Source organism: Gobius niger (genome assembly GCF_951799975.1).
Source record: "Gobius niger genome assembly, chromosome: 12".
NCBI lineage: Eukaryota > Metazoa > Chordata > Actinopteri > Gobiiformes > Gobiidae > Gobius > Gobius niger.
The window spans coordinates 25,035,909-25,060,865 of record NC_136863.1 but is presented as its reverse complement, the minus strand read 5'-3'; the positions used below and the strand labels follow the sequence as shown (position 1 = coordinate 25,060,865).

Sequence of the window (24,957 nt, the reverse complement as noted above, 5' to 3'; positions counted from 1 at the left end):
TAGAAAGTTTAAGAAAATTAGAAACCAGGCTTTTTAACATGTCTAAAGTGCAATGCTTTCCCATGGGAGACTAGCGGCGATATCGAGGTACTACAGCAATGGTGACCCCTAGTGTCGTCGTCACAAAGCAGAGCAGCCAGCGGCCATTGGATTAGGGTTTAGAACGGCAAATGTAATGTAAATTGTGTTTCCCTCACACAGATCTTACACACATTTTCAGAAACTAGAAGGTCTTGGCTTTCAAATCACACTGACACATAGGCTGTAAGTGTCGTCAATACGCTTTGAGATATGGCTATAAATAGTAGTTAACCCTAACCCTAATCCTAACCTTAACCCTAAGGGGCAGTTCACAGGTTAAGCTAGTTTCCAATCGTAGTCCCTGAGCAGGATGTAGATTGCCAACAGCAAACAATAACGACAGCAATCACTAATAGCCTTTAAAAAAATAAAATAAATTATGAACGAATATAGACCCTGTAATGTTGATTAGGTTCCATTTTTTCTCAAATGGAACCTAAGTGATGGGTTGATGATCCCTGCTCCAGTTAAATGAGTAATGAATACATGTCTGATGTACATCGATGAGGATTCAAACACACCTTTGTCCCTGTGCTGACCTAACTTTCGATGCCATCTCCTCCTCTCTCGCACATGAGAATGGCTTTAAGGGATGCAACAGAACAGAGGCTAATGGGGCCCTAGACCCCTCCCTCTGGTGAATGTCAGTCCCTTGGTCTGCTGCCACACTACACACTCTGCTTCTTGTCAGAGGAGGGGCCACATCCATGTAACTGGCTCTCTGATGTTCGGCAATATGGGCAAAACAACCACCGCGCCAATCCACCTCACCCACGCAGAGCCTCCAGCCCAGGTAAGCACTCACATTATCCATATGTGGCAGCAGGATTTTATATTAAGGGGCATTTTCAAAGTTTTTTTTTGCCCGCGGGACAGCTCACGGTTAAAGGCGGCAACCAGTTCATTATTCAGTCTTTAACAGTTGAACAAACTCGTTTCAATCTCAGCCCTTAATCATGCTAAAATACATTTCAAAAGACACTCTGTCGCGCATGTGTCAAGCTAAATGTTTAATCAGATTATAAGAATCAAACCAAAATATTATATTGAGCTTGAATGGATTTAAATGTATATTTTGGATTGCACTTGAGCTGTCATCTCATTAGGTCACTTATTAAAGGCTTTGTTTCGGAATACTCTTTTAGGTGAAAAAAAAAAAAGCTCAGAGCTTATTCTTTTCAATTTCAGCAAAAAACAAAACAAAAAAACATACTTAATGCACATAACCTTATCGTCATCAGTTTTACATAGTGACTTAAGCGTTGTGTGCTGAATGTATCATTTCAACTTCAATGAAGAATCTGCCTTAGGATTCATTTGTCTCCCTGCTCCCAAGGAATCCTTGCTCGCATCCCTTTTGCGATCCATCTGGTGTATAGAATGAATAAATACGAATTTGCCACCCATCGGACTTACGTGAGCTCTGGCCAGGGCCCCGTGCACTGTGGCACATTGACTCTTTGCGCTCTGTTGCACCCCTTTGTGAGGCGAGCGCGCACACTAATGTGAAATTTCCCACTCTCCAATCGGGCCACACTTTGCTCAGATGAAACCTAAAGGTGGCAAAGTGACTCGCAGAAACTGGCAGAGTAAGTGTTGTTTTGTTCTACAATGACCTTGAGGTGAACTTCGCAACTACATCTGACTATCGGACCTGAGTGGATATGGGACCTGAGTGGGTATAGGACCTGAGTGGATATAGGACCTGAGTGGATATAGGACCTGAGTTGATGTAGGACCTGAGTGGGTGTAGGGCCTGAGTGGATATAGGACCTGAGTGGATATAGGACCTGAGTGGATATAGGACCTGAGTTGATGTAGGACCTGAGTGGGTGTAGGGCCTGAGTGGATATAGGACCTGAGTGGATATAGGACCTGAGTGGATATAGGACCTGAGTGGGTGTAGGGCCTGAGTGGATATAGGACCTGAGTGGATATAGGACCTGAGTGGATATAGGACCTGAGTTGATGTAGGACCTGAGTGGGTGTAGGGCCTGAGTGGATATAGGACCTGAGTGGATATAGGACCTGAGTGGATATAGGACCTGAGTGGATATAGGACCTGAGTTGATGTAGGACCTGAGTGGGTGTAGGGCCTGAGTGGATATAGGACCTGAGTGGATATAGGACCTGAGTGGATATAGGACCTGAGTGAATATAGGACCTGAGTGGATATAGGACCTGAGTGGATATAGGACCTGAGTGGATATAGGACCTGAGTTGATGTAGGACCTGAGTGGGTGTAGGGCCTGAGTGGATATAGGACCTGAGTGGATATAGGACCTGAGTGGATATAGGACCTGAGTGGATATAGGACCTGAGTGGATATAGGACCTGAGTTGATGTAGGACCTGAGTGGGTGTAGGGCCTGAGTGGATATAGGACCTGAGTGGATATAGGACCTGAGTGGATATAGGACCTGAGTGGATATAGGACCTGAGTTGATGTAGGACCTGAGTGGGTGTAGGGCCTGAGTGGATATAGGACCTGAGTGGATATAGGACCTGAGTGGATATAGGACCTGAGTGGATATAGGATCTGAGTGAATATAGGACCTGAGTTGATGTAGGACCTGAGTGGGTGTAGGGCCTGAGTGGATATAGGACCTGAGTGGATATAGGACCTGAGTGGATATAGGACCTGAGTGGATATAGGACCTGAGTGGATATAGGACCTGAGTGGTTATATGACCTGAGTGGATATAGGACCTGAGTGGATATATGACCTGAGTTGATATAGGACCTGAGTGGGTGTAGGGCCTGAGTGGATATAGGACCTGAGTGGATATAGGACCTGAGTGGATATAGGACCTGAGTGGATATAGGACCTGAGTGGATATAGGACCTGAGTTGATGTAGGACCTGAGTGGGTGTAGGGCCTGAGTGGATATAGGACCTGAGTGGGTGTAGGGCCTGAGTGGATATAGGACCTGAGTGGATATAGGACCTGAGTGGATATAGGACCTGAGTGGATATGGGACCTGAGTTGATGTAGGACCTGAGTGGGTGTAGGGCCTGAGTGGATATAGGACCTGAGTTGATGTTGGACCTGAGTGGGTGTAGGGACCCACAAAATGAACATTTGTAGTATCAATATCACATCTAAAATTTGGTGTTTGAAGAATGATATTAAACACCTATCAATGTCTTCCTTTTATTTCTACATGTTGTATTTCCTTTGCCGAGGTCGGAGTTATCCTCCCTCACTGCTTTTGGACGTTTTCTATATTTTCCATAGGCTTACAGGCTCGGTTTCAGCCTTCAAATTCCCTCCTCTAACTGGCCTGGCTAACGCCATGCTGCTGTGTGCGTTCGTATCATTTGGAACTGCACAGCAGCCTGGGAACCATGGCCGAAATTTTTGCATGGATTTGGGAACCAATCACAGAACGAGGAGGGACGGCAAGACGATGACGCACTATTTGATATACGGAAGAAAAATAGTTTATTTACGGATCCAACATGACAGCAGCAGACGCGATGGTATTTTTCGATCAAGCTTTAGACCTTGTTCTAAATAGTTTAGCTCAAAAGTTTACAGCGGGTACGTCATACGTCATCTAATACGATGATACGATTGGCTGTGGCTACGTGCGGACGCATGATAGACATTCGTAGCGCCCAATAAATACTATGGACGATCGTAAACCTCACCTCTCCTACGAGAAAATGAATTGGTGGTCCCCAGACTAAATATCACTTGTGATTTTAGTCTGGTGTTAGCCAGGCTATACTCTAACACCAACAGCCTTTTTTTTTAGGTTGTCCAATTCCTCAGCTCACAGGTAGATGGAGCCCTTGTGCCCTTGTTTGTATGTCAGCAGAAGATCAGGTAATACATAAGATTAGGTTACATGCACATTAATCTGCACTGCGACACATTTATCAGGACAGGAGCTGATCGGCAAGTGCAGCTATATGTGGATATATTGCACCCTATTTACCGTTATAATATATCATAACTATATTTCAGTATAAGGTCCCCAACTATGGCATATAGCCTACAGATGAGGAAATACTGCATAACACTTTTGATTTGTTTGGTAAATGACCCCCATGGTTCTGAATCTACTTACCAAATACGGAGATATGATTTTTTTTTTAAACAACAGACAGAATAGTTAAATACAGAGCGATATGAGGGGGAAGGGGAGAGTCCAGCATCCTGACAGCCTAATGGCAGGACGGAAAAGGCTGAGATTGGTGTGGTATCTCCTGACAGGGTAATCTTACTCGGATATATGGAAGCCCGTTTCTGCCAAATAAAAAAAAAAGCCCAACAGGAAGTCGAAATACGAGATTTAAAGTCAGAATTCTTTGATTAAAACACAAAATTTCGAGTTTAAGACACGAAATTATGACTTTAAAACTCTTACTATGATTTTAAATCTCGAAATTACAACTTTTAAAACTTGAAATTGTGAGAAATATGCACGAATAATGTCAATATAACCGCCATCTACGTAAAGCAACCGTTTAACAACAAACGTCACTGTTGCCCCCCCTGTTCCGACGTCTATGATCACAGATCTTGAAAACTCATATTATGAGATTTAAACACACAATTTCAAGATGTTAATTCGTAATCCAGAGATTTAACTCATAATTTTGAGATTTAAACTGGTAACAGGAGTTTTAAAGTCGTAATATCGTGTTTTAAACTCGGAATTTTGTTCTTTAAACAAAGAATTCTGACTTAAATCTGAATGACTGTAATTTTGACTTCCTGTCACACTTTTCTGTCACACCATTGGAGTAGGGATCACATCTGCATAACCCCAGGCACTGTCCCAATACTCACACTTACGTTTGCATGCTCTTTGCTTTGCGCTTTGAGTGAGTGTGGAGCGGTGCAGTCTTCAGTGAAGTATATTCCCCACATTGCATTTCATCATGATGCAAAGAACGCAGCTCTTGTCTCTTAATAAAAAAAATAAAAAAATAATAGGCTACAACCTACAATAATATGAATAAATTAAATCTTCGTGTAAAACTGAGCAGCTTGTCTTTGCAAAGACAGCTCTGACTGTGCGTCTTGGCTGAGGCTGCAAGGTCAAGTTACCTTATTAGCTCTACTTAGCATCGCGCTAACAACAACAACAGCCATCACAAACGACAACAACGCATCTCCTCCTGTCTCCTCTTTAGGACTCAGTCAGTGTGTTTTCGTCTCCTCCTGTCTCGTGTAACTACTACTGTGATCATGTTTGTTCCTGAGAAGTCATGATTTACTGATGTATGAATATATATCATGAAATCATTCATTCATTCATGCGTAAGTTCATGAAAATTATTATTGTTATTGACCTTTATTTAACCAGGATAGTCCCACTGAGATTAAGAATCTCTTTTTCAGGGGAGTCCTGGCCCCAGAGAGGAATCTATTGTACATGTTTTTAGTGGTAGGGGAAACCGGAGTACCCGGAGGAAACCTACGCAGACACGGGGAGAACATGCAAACTTCTAGCTGTGAGGCGTGAGCGCTAACCGCTGCGCCACCGTGCCGCCCATACATGAACTCATGTACCATTATTATGAAGTGTTAACAATAGCTTGATATATTTTACAGAGGAATGGCAATAGCATACAATTTACCCCCAAAAAAGCGACACATTCCATGTAGACATAAGCCTGTATATGTTTTGAATCTAAATAAAGCTGCATGTGCCAAGCCATGTTACTGGTGCTTTTGTTTTGTTTATTTTTTATTCATCAAATGTACCCATAGATTTTATCAGGATACGCAGTTGGTATTTAATGTTTTATAGGAATGAGCCTACAACAATGAGCCTGTAACAGTACACGGTAAAGAAACAGCGAAAAATGATTCCGCCCTAATTTTTTTTGTTTTTTAATATTATATATATATATATTTTTTTAAATGCTGTTGTAGTATAATCTCCTAGTGGGGCAGTGGGCCACACCACAACATCCAAACAGAACAAAAAAACAAAAAACAACAACAACAAACAAAAAAACCCACAAAAAAACCAAAAAAAACCAAAAAAATTTAGACATCGGAATAGTAGAATAATAGCCTGGCTTTAGCCATCCATAGACTCCAGTCAATTATAATTTCCCTACATGTACGTTTGGGTCTGATCTCAATGGCCGCGTTACATCAGTTGAATTTGAACCTACCATTCAGCGAGCGGGGGAGGCGGGGCTTGTAGGTCACGTCAAACATTTGAACTTCATTTGCTGGTTGTTTTCATGGATCTATGGTTGTAGTTTGGCAATGGTAACGGATACCAAAGTAATGGAAGCTTTGTAGGGAGCCGTTCTGACTCGGCTCCCAAATATCCAGAAATTAAAAGCCTTAGGATGTGCAAGGGATGCTCCCAAGAGTTATGATAGAGTCATGATAGAGTTCTGATAGAGTTCTGATAGAGTTATGATAGAGTCATGATAGAGTTATGATAGAGTTATGACAGAGTCATGATAGAATCATGATAGAGTTATGATAGAGCAGGGGTGGCCAACCAGTCAGAGACCAAGAGCCGAAATTTTCAACCTTGATCCTGTGAAGAGCCACAAAGGCACCGACCATTAGTGAGATTACGGGGCGGTCATTTATTGTGATTAAATAGAATGTGACCGTTTTATTTAATCACAATAAACTATAACTTTATGCCTTTTTCTTTTCTTTTTTTTAATAATTGTGTTAGATTTAATGGTTTTACTCCTCAACAAGATTGAAATACATGTATATTAAATGACATTTTGTGTTTCCTGTTCTGACTGAGACAGAATTAGATTATTATTATTTTTTTTATTTTTTTTATGCTGGGGTGTGTTTGTATGTGGGGCCCTGCCCACGGAGCCCCCTTCTCTGATTCGCCCCTGGCCTGTGCGCTCTGTGCCTGCAGCTTCGTCCTGACTGGACTGTGCAGAGAACGCACTCTAGGCTGCACAAAGTTCATGAACTTTAATCAGGAGCCTCTGGAGGATCTGAGAGTCTGTTTTAAGTTGCATCTGCTACAGTTGTAGCACGTGTGAAAGAAAAGTCACGACTTTGCGTATTTCCGCGTTACGATGTCGCGCTTCGCATCATATGCTACATAAAAGCTCCGCTTTTTTCCATTTCCTCATTTTGATCTTTTTCTGTGAATATGTGGCCAAATTACATCAAATAAAGAGTAGCTGATCAGAAATCTCAAAAGCACAGAAGCTGATCCCAGTGCCACGATCTGCCTGCCTGTTGTTTAACCTAGGCCTACATCCCGCTGTGACTGAGGCTGCACGGGCACCTTTTACACGCTGCCTCGAAAAGGAGAGAGATACAGACTCTCATTCATGTAGAGATGGAAACAGCGTCTGTAGGACGATGGTTGGATTTTTGGTCAAAGACTGTTACAGTTTATGGGAAATATTTACCAATTATTTTGCAAAGAGCCGCATTGTATTAAACATATCCAATCATGCAAAGAGCCGCACTCTGATTGGCCAAGAGCCGCATGCGGCTCGAGAGCCGCGGGTTGGCCACCCCTGTGATAGAGTTATGGGGGACACAATAATACAGTGGGGAAAAAACCTATTTGGTCAGTTCCCCACAGACTTTCTATTGGATTACTGAATACTTTTTCATGTATTTCAATACAGAGCCCTCAAGACGATACGCATCCCGATGCACTTTAAGTACAAAAGCCCAAAATAAATAAATAAACAAATAAACAAATATATGTAAAATATGCCTAAAAGCGACATAAAGGCTTTTAGTTTTTAGTTATGACAGAGTCATGATAAAGTTATGACAGAGTCATGATAGAGTTATGACAGAGTCATGATAGAGTCATGATAGAGTTATGATAGAGTTGTGACAGAGTCATGATAGAGTCATAATAGAGTTATGATAGAGTCATGACAGAGTTATGATAAAGTTATGATAGAGTTATGACAGAGTAATGATAGTTAGAGTCATGATAGAGTTATGATAGAGTTATGATAGAGTTATGATAGGGTTATGATAGAGTTATGACAGAGTAATGATAGTTAGAGTCATGATAGAGTTATGATAGAGTTATGATAGAGTTATGATAGAGTTATGACAGAGTTATGATAGAGTTATGACAGAGTCATGATAGAGTTATGATAGAGTTATGATAGAGTTATGACAGAGTCATGATAGAGTTATGATAGAGTTATGATAGTTATGACAGAGTCATGATAGAGTTATGATAGTGTTATGCCAGAGTCATGATAGAGTTATGATAGAGTTATGATAGAGTAATGATAGAGTTATGACAGAGTCATGATAGAATCATGATAGAGTTATGATAGAGTTACGGGGGACACAAAAATACAGTGGGGAAAAAACGCATTTGGTCAGTTCCCCACAGACTTTCTATTGGATTACTGAATACTACTGCCTCTGAATTTGCCCTTATTTCATTCAGTCTGCTTCATTGGAAACATACATTAGTCCTGGTGTTTTTGAAGATAAAGTGGTCTGCTAAGGCACAGGGAGGAGGATCATTTTCTGCAGGCTGCTCTCAGGCTGCTACACGAGGTCGTTCTCTGAAATCAAAGGTATTATTCAATTTGCAAGTCAAATTACTTTATACTATTACTTTGCATTTATTATGATAGTAACAGTATGATAGTTGTTTATTCATTACTTTGTTTAGCTTTAATGAGTAACACATAAACCTTCACCTCTGACGTCATGGTGTTCTCTCCCTTCTGCAGGACACTTTGCATCTCTCACTCCACAGACTTTTTAATGTCTTCTGTGCTGTCAGTGCTACTACTGAAACAATACGTTTTTTTTCATCAGCCACAAGAGGAGGGAGCTGGAGCCTACAGCACATGTTCCTTTGTTTTTTTAGTAATACTGGCTACTTTGGTACCCATCCCCATGGTAACTGGGACATTTTCAACTGCAAAAGCAGTAAACTCTAGGTGCGGCTGTTACACGGCGTTTGTTTTTTGTTTTGTTTTTATAATCAGATCTACTAAACACATTTACCACCACTTGTCAGACTAAATAGAAGCATGTAACCACATCAGCAAATATCCATGGAACAAGCATTACAGACACTCTTATTCCCAGAGCATCAGACCTACAACAAGGCAAAAGTTTACTCTACAGACGGCAGTAATTTATATTTTGTCATTTAAATAGCAGACTACTAAACAGCAGATTACCTAACAGTGCATTTACCCAAAGCATAATGATATGAGAGCATAAAGTAGTCGTTTATGTCCTGCTAAATTCGCTGTTTTTTAGATGGACTCATGGATGACATGCCCCTCAGACCTCACTCCACTTTTGCCATTGAGCGTCATAAAAAGAAACTGCTTGTATCGACTGAGCGGGTCCTCTAGCGTTTATAAGGTCAGATATATTGGCAGTTATTCAAAAATAAGTGCAGACTTGTACAATGTGATAATAAAAACGTTAAAGGAACACAAACTCGATCATCCAACGGACCTGGGCAGACCAGACAGATGATACACATGAACAGAGCCAAGGGAAGGTTGTGATTCTGGAGCAGCAAATGAATAATATTTGATAATAATTGATCGATTATGTCTAGGAGCGGAGGGGAAAGAAGGACAGGGGATCCACAGCTGTAAGCCTCCCCCCTGCCAAGTGAACTGAGAACAACCAAGGGGGGATCTACAGTACCCAGTACTAAGAGGGCGGGGGCCAAGGGTAGTGGATCCACAGCTGAGGCAAAGTGGTTGCTCTTGCATCTGCTGGCTCTGTATCCCCTCCCCGAGGGCAACATGCCATACTCTGAAAATAAAACATGAGGTGGATCAACCAGGATTTTAGAAGCTTGACAACAACCTCCTCATACAACGACTGAAGAGGCCGAGAGTCTGGTTTTCCCACTAGCCTCAGCACTGTTGTTAGCATTCTGTGTGGCTTGGTCTGACTCTGAACTGTCAGGGAGCCGTACCACTCGGTGGTATTTGTAACATAAGCCATGACAACACCGTTTCCAGTATAACTTGAAAATGAATGTGCTTTAAGGCACACAGGTTCGACCCAACCTGTGTGGATCCATCCATCCATCCATCCATCCATCCATCCATTTTCATCCGCTTTGTCCGGGGCCGAGTCGCGGGGGCAGCAGTCTCAGCAGAGATGCCCAAACCTCCCGATCCACGCACACCTCCTCCAGCTGTTCTGGGGGGACCCCGAGGCAACACCAGGCCAGCTCGGAGACATAGTCCCACCAGCGTGTCCTGGGCCTACCACGAGACCTTGTCCCACTAGGACATGCCTGGAACACCTCCCGCAGGAGGCATCCGAAACAGATGCCCTAGCCACCTCAGCTGGCTCCTTTCGACGTGAAGGAGCAGCGACTCTACTCTGAGCTCCTCCCGGGTAACTGAGCTCCTCACCCGATCTCGAAGGGTGCACCCAGTCACTCTGCGAAGGAAACTCATTTCGGCCACTTGTGTTCGCGATCTTGTCCTTTCGGTCATTACCCAAATCTCGTGACAATAGGTGAGAGTGGGAACGTAGATCGATCGGTAAATCGAGAACTTTGCCTCCCGACTCAGCTCCCTCTTCACCACGACAGACCGATACAGCAACCGCATCACTGCTGACGCCGCACCAATCCGTCTATCGATCTCACGCTCCATCCGTCCCTCACTCGTGAACAAGACCCCGAGATACTTGAACTCCTCCACTTGAGGTAAGGACCCTTTTTCCGGTGGAGAACCATGGCCTCGGATTTGGAGGTGCTGATCCTCATCCTGGCCGCTACACACTCGGTTGCAAACCGCCCCAGAGCAGCTGAAGGTCCTGATTTGTTGAAACAGTATAACATTGTCCACAAACAACAGAGATGAGATCCTGAGGCTCCCAAAAAGGACACCCTCCATCCCCTGGCTGCGCCTAGAAATTCTGTCCATAAAGGTAATGAACAGAACTGGTGACAAAGGGCAGCCCTGGTGGAGAGAAAATTAAGACAGATTACAAAGCCAAAATAAAAAGAAGCAATGCAGAAGCAAGACAGCAGCATGGCGACCAGGTCCACCTTTAAGTAGATTAAAATTCACCCGTCATTCAAATAAATCCTATGTTGCCGAACTAATATTAAAGAATAAAGGAATGAATGACAGATACTATCTGGACCCACACAACGCACCCCTTGGGCTCAGCCCAGCGAGGGAGGAAGACGCCAGGGAGGAAGGCAGAGGAAGTGCCATGAAGGAGGGTGGGATATATACTAATTGGGTGCTGGTGCCATCTGACCGTTTCAATGATTAAAATACATAAGTTTAATACAATCAATAAAATACATAAAATAAACTGATAATGCCACACTTGCCCCTCCAGGAACCGCCACCTTAAAGGGATATTTCAGGATTTTTGACATAGGGCCTCATTTTCTTGTTATCCAGAGTTTTGCTGATTTCTGGAGATATTTTTTGTGTAATTCATGCAGTTCTTATGTTTGAAGAGTTTCGTGGCGCTAGGCTAGTGCAAGGCTAGCGCATTTCTACGATATCAGCTAGCCTGCATTAAAAACAGTGTTACCCGCTCCACAGAGCACCTGAGGCAAATCACTTATAACACCAGACTAACCATATAAATGTCTGTGTCGATAGAAATACCTTATATTTGAGCAGCATCAGCTTCGTGGTTTTATTAGCTACGCAGCGGCGGAGTGATCTGCTAGAAAATAGTCCCTCAAAATACGATCCTTCATGTGATGCAAGGTCAGTTATATTCCAAAAATTATTCTGGTCTGGTGTTATAAGTGATTTGCCTCAGGTGCACTGTGGAGTGCGTCAGACTGTTTTTAATGCAGTGTAGCTGATACCATAGAAATACGCTAGCCTAGCACAAGCCTAGCGCCTCAAAACTCTTCAAATATAATTACAAAAATATCTCCAGAAATCAACAACACTCTGGATAACTAGGAAATGAGGCCCTATGTCAAAAATCCTTTAACATGGTGGAGGGGTTTGAGCACCTGAAGGATCCTTGGAGCGCTGTTGTCGGGGGCTTCGCCCCTGGTAGGACCTCCCATGGCATGTCTGACCCGTGACCCCATGGCATGTCTGACCCATGACCCCATGGCATGTCTGACCCGTCACAGGTCCTAGGTAACGGGTCAGACAAAGTGGTCTCATATTATTAATGCATGTTTAATTTCGTTGGTTGTGTGAGGTTTATTGCAAGGATAATGTAAAATAGTTTTTTTCTCAACCACATTGTCGACGCAAAAGTTTATGTAGTCTGTTGTGGTTGTTGTAGCCTCCACCAGCTCTAAGCTGTGTAAGATACTCCAGTCCGTACAGAGGAAACAACCACGCAGTGTCTCCATGCTGTCCAATCCAATACTGTTTTCTGCTGAGGTTTGCTTGACTTCAGAACAGATGTGGGCATGAGATATACTGTTATGAAGAAGAAGATCTTTATTTATATAGCGCCTTTCACAGACATGGTCACAAAGCGCTTTACATGAGACTCGGTGGTGGTAAACTACATTTGTAGCTTCAGTTTCCCCTGGGGAGACTGACAGAAGTGCTGTCGTGACTCCACACGTCTGCGCCAGCGGTCCCTCTGACCACCACCACACAAACACACACATCATTCATCCTGGCCTATTGTACATGTTCTTAGTGGTAGTGGAAACCGGAGTACCCGGAGGAAACCTACGCAAACATGGGGAGAACATGCAAACTCCACACAGAAAGGTCCCGTCCAGGTGGGAATCGAACCCAGACCTTCCAGCTGTGAAGCGAGATCACTACCCCTGGGTCCCTGCCAACCGTTGTTGTGTACATAACTCATGGTTTCACTCATGAATATGAATGCAGACACACACATTTGATTAGGATGCATAAACGTATTACTAACTCATTATACAGACACGGGTATATTTACACATGCAAATGTAGTAGCTCCATAGCAGGCTAGGTCATTTCAGCACTCAAATTTTGGTTTGGTTCCAATGACATGTGGTAGATGGAGTATTTGTGATGGCTGCACGTGTTTTGTCCTGTATATAGAAATTAAGCCATGTGTAACATGTATGATCATTTAAACAACTCTACAATAATACAAACATTCAGCCATCCAAAAAGAAAAACAAGATCTTTACGCACTTGCAGCCACCAGCTTGTACTGGGCAACTAATATAAAATCAATCTAAAAGGATATTTGCAGAAGGAAGACTTTGATGATTCAAGTCTTTCTTTTGATGGTGCAGTCTGTGTAAACAGCTCTGTCTCCGGCCTCTGACTGTTCATCATATCAGGTACAGGCCAAACCAGACTTTTAAAGACCCACTGTGAGATGGGGGTATATCCAAGGAGCATATTACCGGCCCAGCTGTTGCAGACAGCGTCTGCTCCATCTAATGACTCTGTTTCTGTGCCTGTCAAAGAAATGCGGCTTAATTTTCTAATTTTGCAATAAAATGTGCAGTAACACTATTATGACCGCAGACTATTAACACATTTGTAAATACTTAATTGATCATTTCTTAAACATTTATATTTCTTACTCATTTATAAGCAGCTAAATAGTGATTATCGATGAATAAGTTTAGACTATCATAAACATGCCCGAACCATTTCCCCAAACTGAGCCAGACTCACAGATGGTGCACAGTGTCAAGTTTAGTTAAGAGGCTTATTCAACACGTTAACAATGGTGAGTAAACTACGTAGATTTAACAATGTATGCTTGATAGAGTACAGTGACCAATTTTACTACAAAATGAGAGTTCATGATTATTTATTAGATGCAGAACATTATTACGACATGCAGATTTATTGCACAAATAATTTAAGATGAAATTGTATCTTGAATAGTTAATACAAAATGCGGCTTAACATGGCAATGCCATATACTTCTAACATTTGTATATGAATATGTGTAATAGGGATGCAACAATTCTCAGTGTATATCAAATGGTTCAATTCAACACACAAATATGTTCAGTAATGGATGAAATGCTGCTAATAGTGTTTTCCAAGTAAGTGCTAAGCACTTGAATACTTTGGTACAACGGTACAACAGAGAGCTGTCGTGTCAAAGGTGTGTTACAAATGAAATACCTTCACATGGTCACTCAGTCATGCTGATTCACATTCACACATTCATACTGTGTTCTCCTGGAAGAGTTTCACCAAGAACACTGGAGGAGCTGGCAGATCTCCTTCTCCTGAACCACTAAAGAACTTACAACAGAGCGGGTCACCTTACAACCACTACACTGCACACTGCTGTTGTGTCCTTGGGCAAGGCACTTCACTTGACTGCCCTCCAGTGTCTGACACTGCTGTATGTATGAGAGTGTGTCCTTTGGTGGAAATGCGCTGCACAGGTTGAGACCAATTTCTATGAAGCTGTTCTATATAACGCCAATGCATGCTTTTATCACCAGTCGCATCGACTACTGTAATGCCCTGCTTTCTGGTCTTCCCAAAAAGAGGATCTTAGGTTTACAACTTCTACCAAATTCAGCAGCTCGTGTCCTGACGAAGACCAGGAGGCGGGACCACATTACACCGAATCGCTGCATTGGCTCCCCATGTGTTTCAGGATCGATTTTAAAGTTCTTTTAATGTTTTTTAAATGTTTTAATGGTCTTGGTCCTTCTTATCTTTCAGAACTGCTTTTACCTTAGGAACCTTCACGGCCCCTTCGCTCCTCCGGCAGGGGCCTCCTAGTTATTCGTAAAGTCAACAAAAAGACTCATGGTGAGGCGTCTTTCCAATATTACGGCCCTCGCCTCTGGAACGACCTGAGGAGGAGCTCAGGGCTGCAGAGAACAAAAATGTTTTTAAGAGCAGCTCAGGACCCACCTTTTTAGCTTAGCTTTTAACTGACTAATCTATTTATTTAGTCCTAATATATAATATATATGGGAGGGTGTACCAGGCGTATTGTTTTCTTTACGTCTTGTTCATTAATGTACATTGTCCCACTTAAAACTAAATAAATAAATAAATGTTATAATCTGTAAAGCACTTTGTGATACCTTTCGGTATGAAAAGCACTTTATAAATAAAGTTTGATTTGATTTGATTTGAACAGAATACTCATACTATATCATAACTTATTCAGCCAGATGCATTAACACTTTCATTAGTTAAGTGGGACTAACACTAAATAACTACTTAACTACTACAGTTAACACATAACTCATAATGAATAGTTCTTCACAAGTGTTAATTCTTCATTTATTTAAGGTAGTTACTTTATAATAAGGTAGTTATTATAAAGTGTTACCAAATAATAGTTTTAAGGAAGAAATGACAAAAACCTACTTCAATAAACCTGTTACCTTAACCCAGGGGTCACCAACGTGGTGCCCGCGGGCACCCAGGGCCCCTTTGGGGCATATCCAGTAGCCCTTGGGACTTTTTCTAAAGTGTAAAACACTTCATTTTCTTGAATCAAATTCTTAAAATTACAGTTATTTCGGTTCTTGTGACTCAGTATGAGTTTAAAATAAAGCTATTTTAATATAATATGGGGTCAATATCCTATAAGTGAACAGTGTATGTTTAAGTCCTTAGGATTTGTTTTTAACTGGTAGCCCTCGAACAACTTAATGCTCTTAAAGTAGCCCTCAGCTGAAACAAGGTTGGTGACCCCTGCCTTAACCAGTTCAGTTTTACCCAAATCTAAAAGCTTCTCAGCTGGAGCTTACAGACTATAGGATAGTGTGACACTCAATTGAAAGCTAAGACCAACAAAACTGATCTAAACAGATCTTTTTCCTCGCGTTGTTGCCGTCGCTTTTTTCACGGTCTTTTTCATCTCACTTTTCATCTGGTTCTTGTTGCCGTTTTGTTGCATTTTTTAAGGCGTTTTTATCACAAATGTAAATGTGGCACTTTTTTGTTGAGTTTTTACTCTTTTGCTGCACTTTCATCACTTTTATTGCCTTTTTGCCCATTTTTGTTGTACTTTCATTGATTTTTTTTGTTTTCTCTTTTGTGGCTTTTTCTTGTGTTTTCATCATTGTTTTCTTCTTGTTTTTGTCGCTTTTAGATTTGGGTAAAGCCAAACTGGAGAATGTGTGGTTCAGGTGGGGGTTAAGAGGTTAAGAGATTGTATCTAAAGCTTGAGGAGAGTTGTTTTTTGAGAGTCTGTTTTTTGATTAAATAAAAAGTTTTATTAAGATAAGATAAAATAATCCTTTATTGATCTCACAATGGTGAAATTCACTTATTACATTTGGCTCTCAAGAAAAACACTCAACTGTGAGAAAAGTAGACATAGATATGTGCAGCTAAATAGTAACTTAAAAATGGAACAAGCACCTTTGTTCTTAAATGAGTGAAAATGGATTAGAAATACTGTTAAATGTTTCAGATGTGCTTGATTTCTGCTCGTTCTGTTGGCATTTGGATCTTGTCTAAGATTAGTTCAAACAGACTCAAATTCAACAAAAAGAACCTTCCTTCAAGCCGTTTGAAGTCACTTCTCATTTATGATGGTCTTTTTTCCAAGTGAGCCTTCAAACCTGTTCGGATCAAACCTGTAGTGCTGAGTGCTCTTTTTTCCGCAGACAGAATATGGCCCTTATTCCAGCCTCTGATTGCTTTTCCCATCAGAATGACCAGTGTACCTTGGTGTCTCCTACGCTCCACTGTAAGTCCCTCAGAGTTAGCGCCGCCCTAATGAAGTTTGATCTGACTGTAAGAGCAGGAAGGAACCATCTCTCAGGTACAGTCTGATCTTATCATGTGGCCTAATGGAGTCACTTACAGGGATTTGCCAGTGTTCAAAGACCATCACAAGCCCCTCTCAGCATCTTGCCATTGATTTTTTTCCTTTTTTTTTTTTTTCAGAATACATCCGTTGATCATGATGTCATGTCACTGCATGTTATTTGGGGCATAGCAGTAAGAGGCCCTCCCCCTGGCTGGCCGATAATGCAGTGTAATTGTTGCTTTATCTGAAACACTAACTGCTACAGTGGGCGCCCTTGTGTGGGTGGCCATCTAGTACAAAAAACCCAAAACACATCAATATGGTAATCATTTTTGGCATTTTTTTGTCAGTTGTGCAGATAAACCTATTTGAGTGAACATCGTGTTGCATTAAAGCCACTTACTCCTCTGCTACAGCCCACATCTGCCTAACATTAGGTTCCAAATCACATTTCCAGAGCAGCCAGGGCCCATTTGACTGGAGCTCAGCTGTGCAAATGAAATGATTCCTGTAGGTCTGCATGATCAAGATAACAACTTGACTTTTTCACTGACTGAATGACTCAAAGTGTGTTTCAGAGTGACATTAACCCCTGAAGATTATGTTTTGGGGGGGGGGGGGAGCTGACTTAACTTTGCACCGAAGCTACCACTTTATTGGTTCTTGTGTCATCTTTTTGAGCTTGTGGTTGACTTGAGGCACCCATCATCAGTGAAGGTTCTTGAGTCATCTTCTGTACATGTGCGGCACGCTGACAAAGCTTTTTGGATGAGAGGCGAAACGTTCCACACTTTAACTACAGAGTACTGAAAATGACTCACCTACATTAAAGATGGACAAGTCCTGTACGACTGAGAGCCTACACAGACATCTTGAGGCACCTACATTTAAGCAATGGATTTATTTAAGTTTCTGTTGGCACGTAAATAATGTGAATGTGACCCATGTAAGTTCATTAATATGTCCTGTCCCGACTAAATATACACTGGGTTCCAAATTATTGTGAAAATGACATTTTTCTAAGACTCAAAATGAGAGTCAGCATAATTTTCAAGTCTTTAACTGGTAGAGGATCATTTAAATGTGGTTGAAAAAATCTCCTAGTGATTACAATATGGTCAAGTTATATTTTACCATAGGAGCCCTTGTGTGATAGCAGCTTCAAAATTTGATAAATCCATTAAACTTGTGAGTTTTTGGAGAGTTGGTGAGTTTCTGCTTGGATTTCTTTGCAGGATGTTAGAATAGCCTCCCAGAGCTGCTGTTTGGATGAAAACTGCCTCCCACCCTCATAGAAGTTTTGCTTGTTGATGTTCCAAAGGTTCTCAATGGGGTTGAGGTCAGGGGAGGAGGGGGTCCACATCATGAGTTTCTCTCCTTTTATGCCCATAGCAGCCAGTGATGCAGAGGTATTCTTTACAGCAGGACATGGTGCGTTGTCGTGACTGAAGATGATCTTGTTCGGGAAAGCACGGCTCTTCTTTTTGTATCATAGAAGAAAGTAGTCAGTCAGAAACTCCACATATTTTTCAAAGGTAATTTTCACACCTTCGGGGATCCTAAAGGGGTCGACTATCCAGGGTTACACGGCCTCATCAGTGAACAAGACTGTTTGAAAATGAGTCTTCATGTATTTCTGAGCCACTGCAGCCGTTTCTGTTCATGAGCTTCAATGAACAGTTTAGGGGAGGCCGGATAGAAGGTTTATGCAAAGCTGCAGCCTCTGGAGGGTCCTCCACCTTGATGTTCGGGAGACTCCAGAGGCACCAGCAGCTTCAAATACCTGTATGCTGCTTTGTAGCATCTGTTCTCTTAATCTGATGTATTTGTCTGGCTGAAACCGTCCATATTGTGCCTTTATCTCCACAAACCCGTGTGTGTCTGAATCACCCACAAATCTCTTAACAGTATGATGATTATGCTTAATCTTTCATGAAATATCGAAGGTTTTCATACCTAGACCAAGGCATTCAACTATTTCATGCTTTTCATCAGCAGAGAGACACTTTTTCTTTCCCATATTGCTGGAGAATGATGATCTGCTTAATAAAGTGGAACATCCTTTTTCAGCAGTTTTTCCCTTAACTGGGCTAAACCTGAAAACTAATCATCCCAGGTCCCTGAGATTGATGTCAGTGATTTTTTTTTAACCTTTTTGACACAAAAATACAATTTGCATAATAATTTGGAACGTGGTGTACAAACAAACACACAAATAAATAAATAAATACTCTGGCGTTTCGAGTTTTACAACAGAAACAAGCACTTTTAGTGATATGACCATAGAGTAAAAACACCATATTTAATTGCTTTAGTGATTATTGTTTAGCTCTTATTGGTTAATAAGATGTTTGCATGATCCAGTCAGCAGCAAATATCCCCCTTAAAGTCCCTCCTCTTCTTGAAGAGATTCAAACTGAAGCCTTTCTAGATGAAACACTGTACTGTAATTATCAATCTGGCCTTTTCCAGGTTAATGACGCATCACCACTGGCTTAAAAGATTGACTGTCTCATCCAAATCAGCTCACACTGTGTTTTCAGATTGCAGGCTTTGGGGCACGGCTGTCCGTTTGCAAACCCATCTGCTCAAGTCTATATTTACTCACCTGCCTTTTTATCCACACCTGAGCCAAGCCGGGCTCCGAAAGATAAAACACCTGCCCCCCTTTCACACTGATAACCGCAGGCGCTGAAGCTGCCGTTGTCTTGTTTTCACAGGAGTAAGCGGAAGAGGTTTTAAGTGTGTCATGCGAGGGACCAGGGCTGAATGGCGAGTCTAAACTCCTCCCGTGCATCCAACATGAGCCGTGCGGACCCCAGCCCCGGCCTGTTCTCCAAAAGCCCCTACACGGCGCTAGAGATCGGCCTCATCATCCTGGTGGCAGGCTCCCTCAGTCTGGTCACTGTCATCGGGAACATCCTGGTCATGCTCTCCATAAAGGTGAGCGTTTTGTTTTGTAGTATACTCCTGTTACACTGTTTTTTATCAAACAGAAAATGCAAGCAGATGTTTTCACTTGAATATAGTTGACAGTAAAATAAAACTTTTCCTACTTACTATTGGAGTCATTACTTTTACTTAAACATAGTAACACAATAATACGATTATAACATTGTACCCACTTTTCTCTACTTTCCTTCCTTATTGGACACTGACAGGAAGTGACAGAGATAGAGGTAAACAATTTCAAACTGACCATGTTAAGTCAATGGGAAATGAGTCAAACTTATATTTATGTCACTTCCTGTCAGTTGCTTAAAATTAAGAAAAAATCTGCCCAACATTTCGTCAATAATTTGCTGCTTCACTTAAATAAAATTATAATTAACAACAGATATTCTCCATTTAAATAGTTATATTTTCAAATTATGCATTAAAACCGCTCATATGCACTTTAGTGGTGAGTGAATTAATGTGCAAAACTTATATATAATAATAATAATAATAATAATAATAATAATAATAATAATAATAATAATAATAATAATAATAATAATAATAATAATAATAATAATACTATTGTCATTTTTAGAAACTTTATCATTGTATTGAAAAGAATTCTTTGTGTTTGTGAGAGTTTTTGTAGAGATTATAGTGCATATCAGTGAAATTGCACAACAGAAAGTTGTAAAAAACCACATTATTGTCAGATAGGGAATGTTCCATAGAACTGTGACTCACGGATGGCCCTTTGGTACAATATGGTTGCCCTTCATGCCATTTGACCTTTGGCTCAGTTGGATTTTCTTAAATGAATAGATAAAGTCGTGTTGAAAATCATTCTCGTTTCGAATGAATCATTTGAAATCCTACTTCTGAACTAACTTCAGGATCCATTTCCCCCACGTGAGACTGCCAAAGCCAGCAGTGTGCCGTTCCCTTTGGCCGCGTGCTAATCTAATAGAGAAGAGAAAACACAAATCATGTTGCGCTCAAAAAGATTAGCATTTGACAGCCTGCTCATGTTGTTTCTCCAAAGGTAAACAGGAACCTGCAGACTGTCAACAACTACTTCCTGTTCAGTTTGGCCTGTGCAGACCTCATTATCGGCATCTGCTCCATGAACCTCTACACCGTCTACATCGTGATTGGCTACTGGCCGCTGGGCGCCGTGGTGTGCGACTTGTGGCTGGCTGTGGATTACGTGGTCAGCAATGCCTCGGTCATGAACTTGCTTATCATTAGCTTCGACCGTTACTTCTGCGTCACCAAACCGCTCAGCTACCCGGCTCGCCGCAGCACCAAGATGGCCGGCCTGATGATCGCGGCGGCCTGGTTGTTGTCCTTTATCCTCTGGGCCCCTGCCATTTTGTTCTGGCAGTTCATCGCCGGCGGGAGAACGGTGCCCCCAGACGAGTGCTACATTGAGTTCTTCTCCAACCCTGTGGTGACGTTTGGGACGGCCATAGCGGCTTTTTACCTGCCAGTGGCCATCATGATCTACCTGTACTGGCGCATCTCCATGGCCAGTCGCAGCCGAGTGAAGAAGGACTGCAGGAAGACATCCGGCACCAGTCTGGGAGAGGGGCCCTCTCACAGCCAGGACGAGGGCTGTGAGCCCCAGAACAATGGTCACCGCACCAGAAAGCAGCAGAACGAGACCAGGGAGAAAGAGATGCTGCAGCAGCAGAACGGAAGTACACTGTGCAAAGAGGAAGACCCCAAGGACAACGACAACACTCAGGCTTCAACATCTGGAGAGATGGCCTCCAGTAATGGCACCTCCCACAATGAAGCAAATGGGGCCAGAAAACAGCAGCCGCCGTCTCCTGGGAGCTCTGCTGCGGACAGGCAAAGTCTGACCACCAGGACCATGTTTCAGGTAATTCATTTAGCTTTGCTACATGCCGGTAACTCACACAATAAGGCAATGTGCGGAGGCTTTACAGTTTGACAAGGAGAACTCCACAGATCATTCCTAAAACTGTAGACAGTGGGACATTTCCATGGTACTACATTAATATTGTGACTGTCCAGTCTACTCAATTTATAACAAGATTCTACTAGTGAGATTTTTTATTTTATTTGTCATGAACTTATTGTTCAATTCTGCTCATAGAAAGCAGCATTTTTAATAAATGTTTTTTAATAAATGGTTTATCAATAGTGAATGAACACGTACAGATACTGTGTGTATAAATGAGAGACTATACAGATCATATTCATGTTCATATTTCAGTTAAACTATGTTGACATGAGACATTAGACGTTCTTTGACAGACTTTATTGATCCACAAGGAATAATAACAAATACTAATCTGAGAAAGTAAAGATTGGGATATAAAAATGAAGATACTCTTCCACATATGGAAATCTGGGATGTACACATTTCCAAGTATATTTATCATATAAGTAATATTAGAATAGGATGATTTGAATTTGAAATGCACGATTATATATATGAAATAGAATAAAATAAACGAAATAAATCTGCTGCAGAGTAAATGAACACTGGGGAACAGTGAAGTATTGAAATGAATGACACAGTTACTGTATTTGTCACAGAGCAGAGGCTGAGATACAGATCCCACAAGACGAGACACCAGAAGAGAAGAGAAGAGAAGAGTTTGAAACTATTTGCAAAAGAAAAATAAATAAATAATGCAATCCATTGTATTGGAAAATGAAAAAACTTATAGTGATGGGAATTGATAAGATTTACCAATATCATGCAGTGTCAGTGTGTGTACAAGAGGTAGCGTTTACGTGACATCAAAACATTCTAAACAACCTGTAGTTCAAAATTGAGGTGGAGGGCAACTGAAAACCCCATTGTGGTAACCATAGCGACGCTCAAAATGCAGTTTTCTAGTCTTAAATCATTGCTAATATCTCTGTAATTCTTGGGCCAATTCACATGAAACAAAAACAGTCACAAAGTTCAAAGTCCTCTCTTCCAGCACACATGAACATATGTCTAATTATTTACTCACAAAGGCGGCCAAAAGTAGAGACAATATTCAAAAACATGTGCTTGATGTTGGCCAGTAGAAAGTACTTTCAGCCATAAAATTCATGTCAGGTTTGTGAATCCAATCACTGTGAAATAATGATCAGAGAAAACATTTGGACATTTTCTTTCTGGAAATTTCTTTCAAAAACTGTTTCTCTCCCATAGAGTTGTATTGGCATCTGCCCTCCAACTGAAATAGAATTCTATATCGTGAACGCGACCTTTTCCTCTTATTCTTGACCCATTACACTCAGTTACATTATATTACTTTTTACTTGTACTTGAGTAAAGTAATCTCAAAGTAATGTTACTCTACCAACCTCTGCTTACAAGGCAATAGTATCATCTTCCTTTGCTCTGCTTTTGTATGAAAACCATGAGATGTAAACGAAACCACTGAAAGTGTGCACTTCTTTGTCCAGCAAACTGTGCTTTTGAAGAACACAGAGGAGGTTTATCTGTTAGTACTTTAGGGTGACCATGACATGGCCAAGGAGTGCGCTCGCGTCTACTGCCCTTTCACAGAGTCTTTTAAATGTCATTCTCTCTCTAAAGTCACTACAAATGATTTGCTGTTATATGGCTAAAGCTTCCGCAGTCGGTGTTCATACAGGACTGTGACATACAGTATGTCTGCTTAGTCTCCTGTTCATATGAAGCGGAGCAGCTGAGACATGGAACTACCTCCAGAGTTTTCAGTGAAGCCTGGTGTCAGTCAGGTTTCCTCATCCCTGGTGGTGGTGATGTTGATGGGCAAGTCGAGTGGAGATTGTTCTGTGGTGGGTTGTGTATTGTTCGCCTGGGAGGTGTGAGGAGTGGAGGAGTAAGAGACAAGAGGAGATGAGAGGCTAAAGCTCTTCAAATGTAGATTGAAGCGCCCTGCCATGTCGGCGCCACCCTCCTGCTGGCTTTGGTGTAGCAGCCCATGATTGTCTTCATGCCCTCCCATACCTCTCTGGTGTTACTCTGGTCTCCAGCTTCTGCCTCCTTGCTCTCTTTCAGCTGGACTGTGACCTGCCACTGTACGTCCTTCAACCCTTTTGGCTGGTGTGGACTCGCTCATTGCACCCATAGACTGTAGAATGAATGACTGCTTCTGCTCTCTCCTCCCGGTAGAAAGGGAAATCATGGCGGATTTACCATGGCATTAACAGACTCCTACCCTGCTGTGACCGAGCATGTTCCTTAAAAGGTCACAAGGGCGGGATCTTCACTGTAGACTCGGCCCTCGCAGGGCATGTTGTTCGGACGTAGCCATTTGCAAAATGTTCCTTACATAAACCAGCGGGGTCCCTTTAGTCGTAACTACCCAGCGTTATCACAGGAGCTATATTTAGTTGTAGAAAGTTTTAAAAAACTAGGCACCAGACTTTATGGTTGTTTAGAACGTGTCAAAGTGCAATGCTTCACTTTATAAAGACAAGGATGTCATTTTCAAATAAAAGACAAATGCCATTACATTTTTAGAACTATTCTGTATTTTACATCATATATTTGTCATGCTAAATTTGAAAAGTGGAATTGATGGCTCCTCTTCTTTCTCATACAGGTAACAAAGCAAAACGCTTTATCCAAGTGGAAAAAGAAGAGCGTGTCTTCCCGAGAGAAGAAGGTGACCCGCACCATCATGGCCATCCTGGTGGCGTTTGTGGTAACGTGGACTCCGTACAACGTTATGGTCCTAGTCAACACTTTCTGCTCCGTGTGCATCCCAAGCTCCCTGTGGATGATCGGATACTGGCTCTGCTACATCAACAGCACCATCAACCCGGCCTGCTACGCCCTGTGCAACGCCACCTTCAAGAACACCTTCAAACAGCTGCTCATGTGCCAGTACAAGAACATACGGAACACGCGCTAAGCATCGACGCATCATCACTAAGAAAGAGAAGGATTAGGGCTGGCTTTCTCCCTGGGTCTGTGTTGGTTTCCTCTGGGAGCTCTAGTTTCCCCTGTTACTCAAAACATGTTAAATAGGCTACCCTCTAGAGCCAGGGCTCATCTGAAATCTGAAATAAAGGTCAGGTAAACTGGCCTATTGTGCCCATTTTCAGCTAATCAATGATAATTGGTAGGGATGCACCGATACCACTTTTTCTAAAACCGATACGAGTACGAGTACTTGGATTTAAGTACTCGCCGATACCGAATACCGATACGAGTACAAGGCATTTTCTTCAACATTCTTACTTTTTTCACAGCAGATTGGTTTGTAATTAGTAAATTTACTCATTTACATTACAAGTAGGCTACACATTTAAGAGCAGTTATAT

General features: G+C 41.8%; 1 protein-coding gene across 1 annotated transcript; it reads left to right on the top strand.

Annotated features, from left to right (window-relative positions):
- The first annotated feature begins 767 nt into the window (after positions 1-767).
- LOC306972088 (muscarinic acetylcholine receptor M2-like) lies at positions 768-24,689 on the top strand. The gene is made up of 4 exons (XM_079568565.1): positions 768-874; positions 19,449-19,671; positions 20,711-21,553; positions 24,234-24,689. The coding sequence occupies exons 2-4, from the start codon at positions 19,498-19,500 to the stop codon at positions 24,543-24,545; spliced, it is 1,329 nt and encodes a 442-aa protein (XP_079424691.1). The 5' UTR covers positions 768-874; positions 19,449-19,497; the 3' UTR covers positions 24,546-24,689.
- The last annotated feature ends 268 nt before the right edge of the window (positions 24,690-24,957 follow it).